Below are 7,599 nucleotides of genomic sequence, written 5' to 3' on the forward strand. Positions count from 1 at the left end.
GGCTCCTTTACTTTGCCAGAGTGGTGTAAAGGACAGTACGGCCTTATAAATGCTTATGCTGCTTTAGTGATTAGAACTGGTCTAAATTTTTGGAGTGAAAAAATTTCCCATCAGAATGTGATCCAAGAACTGTTTGCTACTGACCTTTCTGGAGTTGGTGAGTAGTCAATATAAATTGAGTTTGATTCCCCAGTGCTCACTTGCTTTTCAGTTGCCTATGATGTAACACTGAGCATATGGCTTTATGTATTTGTTGACTAATAACTAGAAGTAAAGGATCAAACCTAGCTACATTACTATTAGACAAAGGGGTTTGGCGATTTCCTCCAATGCTTCCTACTCCCATTCTCTATAAATTGTATTGTAGTTGAAATAAATTACCTATATTATTGAAACCAGTGTGATTATACTGCATTATTTTGACAAATAAAACATGCAGAATTTTTAATTTTTTGGCAAAGAATTGCCCCAGAAGTATTAAGTACCTTCCTGAACTGAGGCCTTAAAGAGCCCGGAAATGCAGCTCAATGGCCCCATCATCCTCTGTTTGGGGAGGATTTTCTGGTCTCAAAAAGGAAACGGAAACTATAGCCTGGTCTGTATCTAAAACTTAAAGGAGTGTTGCTCCGCCCGCCAAAAAAACAAAATCCATGCCTCACTGCTGTACTTATACCTTTCACCATAACCCCTCTCTTCAGTGGAGCAAAAGGCTGTGCAGGTGGTTGTGGTGCTGGCCTGTGAAGGAAAAGAGGCCAGGGAGTCTTTGTTCTGCCATGGGCTTTCTGAGTGCCCTTTGGCAAGTCACTTAGCTTTTCTGTGTCTCGGTTCCCCATCGGAAAGTGGGGATAATAGCACAGCCCTGCCTCACAGCAGTGTGGTGAAAATAGGTAGATGAAATATTGTAAAGCGCTTGGAAGTTTACTGATGAAATGCCTCTCTAAGAAATAGACATTACGATAACAAGGTTTTGGTTTCCATGTCCTTTTCAGGAGCCTGACCCTTTGACCTTCAGAGAAGCCTCAGTGAGGTCCCTGGAAGGGGTGGTGCAGAAGAGACAGCTATCCCCCGCTCACTGTCACCAATCCTTCTGTACAGAGTAGGCATGCATAAATGGCTCTCTCTGAGTATGTCTACTCTCAAAGTGCAGATGTAGCTTAGGCCTTGTCTATGCTAGAACAATTCTTCTGGTGTAGCAAGCAAAAGCACCATGCCAGTATAAGCTGTGTTTACACTAGGAGGGTCTGCCAGGACAGTTATGTTAGCAAACCTTTTCTAGTGTAGACAAAGCCTAAGGCTCCAATCCTGTAATTGGATGATACATTTTATGGTCAGAAGGGACCATTACGATCATCTAGTCTGACCCCCTGCACAACGCAGGCCACAGAATCTCACCCCCAACTCCTGTAACAAACCCCTAACTGATGTCTGAACTATTGAAGTCCTCAAATCGTGGTTTGAAGACTTCAAGGTGCAGAGAATCCTCCAGCAAGTGACCCATGCCCCACGCTGCAGAGGAAGGCGAAAAACCTCCAGGGCCTCTTCCAATCTACCCTGGGGGAAAATTCCTTCCTGACCCCAAATATGGCAATCAGCTAAACCCTAAACATGTGGGCAAACATGTGTCTGTCACCAGCCAGACACCCAGGAAAGAATTCTCTGTACTAACTCAGATCCCACCCCATCTAACATCCCATTATAGGCCAATTGGGCATATCTACCACTAATAGTCGAAGATCAGTTAATTGCCAAAATTAGGCTAGCCCATCATATCCTTTCCTCCATAAACTTATCAAGCTTTGTCTTGAAGCCAGATATGTCTTTTGCCCCTACTGCTTCCCTTGGAAGGCTGTTCCAGAACTTCACTCCTCTAATGGTTAGAAACCTTCATCTAATTTCAAATCTAAACTTTCTGATGGCCAGTTTATATCCATTTGTTCTTGTGTCCACATTGGTACTGAGCTTAAATAATTCTTCTCCCTTGTGGTATTTATCCCTCTGATATATTTATAGGTAGCAATCATATCTCCTTTCAGCCTTCTTTTAGTTAGGCTAAACAAGCCAAGCTCTTTGAGTCTCCTTTCATAAGACAGGTTTTCCATTCCTCGGATCATCCTAGTAGCCCTTCTCTGTACCTGTTCCAGTTTGAATTCGTCCTTCTTAAACATGGGAGACCAGAACTGCACACAATATTCCGGATGAGGTCTCACCAGTGCCTTGTATAACACAGTGATTCTCAAACTAGGGGCACCGCTTATTCAGGGAAAGCCCCTGGCGGGCCGGGCCGGTTTGTTTACCTGCTGTGTCCGCAGGTTCAGCTGATCGCGGCTCCCACTGGCTGCGGTTCGCCGCTCCAGCCCAATGAGTGCTGCAGGAAGGCGGCCAGCACATCCCTTGGCCCGCGCTGCTTCCCGCAGCCCCCATTGGCCTGGAGCAGCGAACCGCAGCCAGTGGGAGCCGCGATTGGCCGAACCTCGGGATGTGGCAGGTAAACAAACTGGCCCGGCCCGCCAGGGGCTTTCCCTGAACAAGCAGTGCCCTTAGTTTGAGAACCACAGGTATAACGGTACTAACACCTCCTTATCTCTACTGGAAATACCTCGCCTGATGCATCCCAAGACCGCATTAGCTTTTTTCACAGCCATATCAGATTAGCAGCTCATAGTCATCCTCAGATGAACCAATAGAGGTCCTTCTCCTCCTTTGTTATTTCCAAGTGATGCACCCCCAGTTTATAACAGACATTCTTATTAAGCCCTAAATGCATAACCTTGCACTTTTCACTATTAAATTTCATCCTATTACTATTACTCCAGTTTACAAAGTCATCCAGATCTTCCTGTATGATATCCTGGTCCTTCTCTGTATTGGCAATACCTCCCAGCTTTGTGTCATCCACAAACTTTATTAGCACATTTCCACATTTTGTGACAAGGTCAGTAATAAAAAGATTAAATAAGATTGGTCCCAAAACTGATCCCTGAGGAACTCCACTAATAACCTCCTTCCAGTCTGACAGTTCACCTTTCAGTGTGACCTACTGTAGTCTCCCCTTTAACCAGTTCCTTATCCACCTTTCAGTTTTCATATTGATCCCCATCTTTTCCAATTTAGCTAATAATTCTCCAGGTAGAACCATATCAAATGCCTTACTGAAATCTAGGTAAATTAGATCCACTGAGTTCCCTTTGTTTAAAAAATCTGTTACCTTTTCAAAGAAGGAGATTGGGTTGGTTTGACACAATCTACTTTCTGTAAAGCCATGTTGTATTTTGTCCCAATTACCATTGACCTCAATGTCCGTAACTACTTTCTCCTTCAAAATTTTTTCCAAGACCTTGCATACTACAGATGTCAAACTAACAGGCCTGTAGTTACCCGGATCGCTTTTTTTACCTTTCTTAAAAATAGGAATGATGTTAGTAATTCTCCAGTCATACGGTACAACCCCTGAGATTGATTAAAAATTTTTGCTAACGGGCTTGCAATTTCATATGCCAGTTCCTTTAATATTCTTGGATGAAGATTATCCGGGCCCCCCAATTTAGTCCCATTAAGCTGTTGGAGTTTGGCTTCTACCTTGGATGTGGTAATATCTACCTCCATATCCTCATTCCCATTTGTCGTCGTACTATTATCCCTAAGATTCTCATTAGCCTCATTAAAGACTGAGGCAAAGTATTTGTTTAGATATTGGGCCATGCCTAGATTATCCTTAATCTCCACTCCATCCTCAGTGTTAAGCGGTCCCACTTCTTCTTTCTTTGTTTTCTTGTTATTTATATGGCTACAGAACCTTTTACTATTGCTTTTAATTCCCTTTGCAAGTTCCAACTCTACATGACTTTTGGCCTTTCTCACTTTATCCCTACATGTTCTGACCTCAGTAAGGTAACTTTCCTTGCTAATCCCTCCCATCTTCCACTCCTTGTAGGCTTTCTACTTTTTCTTAATCACCTCTCTGAGATGCTTGCTCATCCAGCTTGGTCTACAACTCCTGCCTATGAATTTTTTCCCCTTTCTTGGGATGCAGGCTTCTGATAGTTTCTGCAACTTTGACTTGAAGTAACTCCAGGCCTCCTCCACCTTTAGATCCACAAGTTTTTCAGTCCAATCCACTTCCCTAACAAATTTCCTTAATTTTTTAAAGTTAGCATTTTTGAAATCAAAAACCCTAGTCACAGATCTATTTTTGTTTATCCTTCCATTTAGTTTGAACTGAATTAGCTCATGATCACTTGAACCAAGGTTGTCCCCTACAACCATTTCTTCTATGAGGTCCTCACTGCTCACCAAAACCAAATCTAAAATGGCATCCTCTCTTGTCAGTTCAGCAACTATTTGGTGAAGGAATCCATCAGCTATCGCATCCAGGAAAATCTAAGCCCTATTATTATTACTAGCACTTGTCCTCCAGTCTATATCTGGGAAGTTAAAGTCTCCCATGATCACACAATTCTCATTAGTATTTACTTCTTTTAAAAACATTAAAGAGGTCTCTATCCATATCCAAATCGGATCCCGGTGGTCTATAGCACACCCCAAGCACTATCCCAGGGAAGGCTCTAGTAGCTTTCTTCCCCAATGTGATTTTTGCCCAGACAGACTCTGTCTTATCTATTCTATCACTTCTTATTTCTTTACAGTCTACTTCATCATTGATATACAATGCTACTCCACCACCTTTGCCTTTATTTCTGTTTTTCCTAAACAGCACATACCCTTCAATACCCGTACTCCAGTCATGACTACTATTCCACCATGTTTCTGTTATCCCTATAATATCTGGTTTCACTTCCTGCACCAGTAGCTCTTGTTCCTTGATTTCGTTACCTAGGCTCCTCGCATTAGTGTAAAAACATCTTAATTTTTGCTGTTTGGCTTCGCTCACATTCTTTACCTGGTTGGGCACAGACATTCTACCACCAATATTACCTATTAGATTGGTAGGTACACTGCCCTTCCTCCTTATTTCCATTCTCCTACCCACGGCTGTATCCTTTCTTACTTCTTTTTCTTCCCTCTCAAAGAGAAAATCTGGCGTGGAGATTACCTGGACATCTCCCAATCATCTCCCGCGAATTCCTAGTTTAAAGCTCTCTTGATTAGTTGTGCCCTCCTTACTCAGGTGAAGTCCATCCCGAGAGAACAGTCCTCTATCCATGAATGCTTCCCAATGGCCATACATCCCAAAGCCATCATCTAGACTGTGAACAAACATGTATTGTTGTCTTTTGAGGGTAGTAGGATTGGCTTGGAACCCTGGTTGTTTGAGGGAGGTTTTAAGAGGAGAAGTCAGTTCAGGGTGCTCTGGTTTTGGGAGATCAGGGGAGACTGAAGCTGGTGCTTCTGCTGTTTCTTTTCAGGGAAGGGAATAGTTGATGACGGAAAGGGGCATCTTGTGCATTTCATAATTTCAAAAGCTTAAAGAAGGATCATTACTATGGGAAATTAAAATAATTTTATAATTGAGCTTCTCTAAGAGCAGCTGTGATTGGCTAAAAATCACATCTGAAAAGGACTGCCAGAGGGCATGATGTCACAGAACTGATGACATATCACACTTGTTTTTGCTGGGAAAGGATGTAGCTTTCCATTGGTTAGCATCCAATCAATCAGAAAGTGAGGTGTGTTGGTTTTTTCCCCTTCTGCCAAGGTTTTCAAAGGGCCAGGGGGCTGGCAAGGTTAGTTCCTAGTTCCGCTTGATAAGCTGAGCCAAGCCAAGGCAAGCCAGACTTCATCAGACCAGGCTAGAAAGCTAAGAAAGTAACACAGGAAAAGAAAGGCCAGAAAGACCAACCAAGCAAATTGCTTGAACACTGTCAGCTGGTGACATGAGTGAGAGTATGAATTCAGGTGAGACCTCCAAGCACTTCAAGGCCAAGGTGTCCTATTTATCCAGGACTGGGATGCTGTTCCCTGTTAGCCACATGGATAGGATGCTCTGCAGAGGAAACTTTGCAAAGGGAATTGGAGCCAAAGCCTTGGTTTATGTGTCTGCAGTTCTTGAATACCTGATCTTCAACATTGTGGATAGGGCTGGCTCCATCACCAAGCACCACAATAGGCATCAGATTTCCCCATGGCACCTGAAACTCGCTATCCGAAATGATTTTGAGCTCAACAAGCTGCTGGGTAGGGTCACCAACTATCAGCGCGGGGATGCAGCCAACAGCAAGTCTCTGCTTTTCCAACCCAAGAAAACCAAGGACAGGAAATCCTCCAGGAGAAGGACTGTTCCACCTCCCATTCCTGCTGAGTGAGGACTGAACAAAAGGGACGGAATCGACTTGATTGCTAATCACTTTTCCCACCCATCAACTGTGATGTAATAAAAGAGGTTAAAGTGCCCTATCTGACTTTGTGAATTCCTTTTCTCTGTTGTTCAGCTAAGGTTGTAAGGGGTAACTCAGGAATTTAGGAAGCTGCACAGATACTGTGATATGAAAGCCTTGATAGATATAATATAAGCATTTAATAAAAATAGACATGCTCAGAATGGCTTAAGAAGACCGTTAGAAGTGGTTATCATAGATTTATTATTCTGCAGGTATTTCTCCAATTGTCTGAACATTAAGTCCATTTTTCTAGGCCGTGGAGCTGCTTTGGATCAAGTTCTTGGTGAAGACCGGGAGAACAAACTCCCTAGGGGAGTAGTAAATCCAGATACAAAAATAAGAGAGAGGCTGTGGGCTAAATTTTCAAAAGTGACCAGTGTTTTTCAGTGCTGTAGGTTTTGGTTGCACAGTTTGAGATATCCTAAATGAGCTTGAATTCCAGGAGAGTGCTGAGCAGCCGATTCCTGAAAATCAGGTCTCTTTACAGTGTCCAAAGCTGGGCATCCAAAAATTGATGCACTCAAACTCACTGTCCATAAGAACATAAGGATGGCCATACTGGGTCAGACCAAAGGTCCATCTACCAAGTATCTTGTCTTCTGACAGTGGCCATTGCCAGGTCCTTCAGAGGGATGAACAGAACAGATAATGGTCAAATGATCCATCCCCTGTTGCCTATTCCCAGCTTCTGAAAAGTGAGGGCAGCCGGCTTCAGCAGTGTTACTGAGCATGCCCAGTCCGTGTGAGCATGCTCAGTCCAAGTCAAGCGGCAAATCTGGGGGGGGGACCTTGGCCCCGCTCTCCCCCCAGTGCATCCCCTCTGATAATAATGCTTCAAAAGGAATGAAATGTATCAAGTCATGGGGCTCCAATCCTGGTTGGAATCGCTAGATGCTACTATAATAATAATAATTAATAAATAATTTAGTTATTAAAATGCATTTAAACTCAAAGATGGTAATTGCAGAAATATAATGATAAATCTACAGGATAGAATGGTTTGTGTGACAGTTTAAAAAAATTAAATTATTCTCACAAAGATCACCATGACTACCCCAAAATAATTATAGAATAAATTATTATTAATATTATTTGTAAAACACAGCCCTGTTCAGATGCTCAGCATACTGTGTAACCTCATGTTGGTAGTCCAATGCTGCTGCTGCTGCTGATAAATAACCTTATAACTATATGGAAATACATGAAAACATAATATCCCTCCTCTCAATTTAAAATTGTAACCAGTCTAGGGGTCCAGTGCTGA

At 42.8% G+C, this 7,599-nt stretch overlaps 1 protein-coding gene across 1 annotated transcript; it reads left to right on the forward strand.

The window, feature by feature from the left end:
- The first annotated feature begins 5,831 nt into the window (after positions 1 to 5,831).
- Positions 5,832 to 6,260, forward strand: LOC119567657 (histone H2A-beta, sperm-like). Its single transcript, XM_037914441.1, has one exon. The coding sequence runs from the start codon at positions 5,832 to 5,834 to the stop codon at positions 6,258 to 6,260; it is 429 nt and encodes a 142-aa protein (XP_037770369.1).
- Positions 6,261 to 7,599: the final 1,339 nt, after the last annotated feature.

This window comes from Chelonia mydas, chromosome 14, assembly GCF_015237465.2.
Source record: "Chelonia mydas isolate rCheMyd1 chromosome 14, rCheMyd1.pri.v2, whole genome shotgun sequence".
NCBI classification, from domain to species: domain Eukaryota; kingdom Metazoa; phylum Chordata; order Testudines; family Cheloniidae; genus Chelonia; species Chelonia mydas.

Coding starts and splice junctions, on each gene's coding strand:
- LOC119567657 (XM_037914441.1), top strand. CDS start 5,832: ATGAGTGAGAGTATGAATTCAGGTGAGACCTCCAAGCACTTCAAGGCC.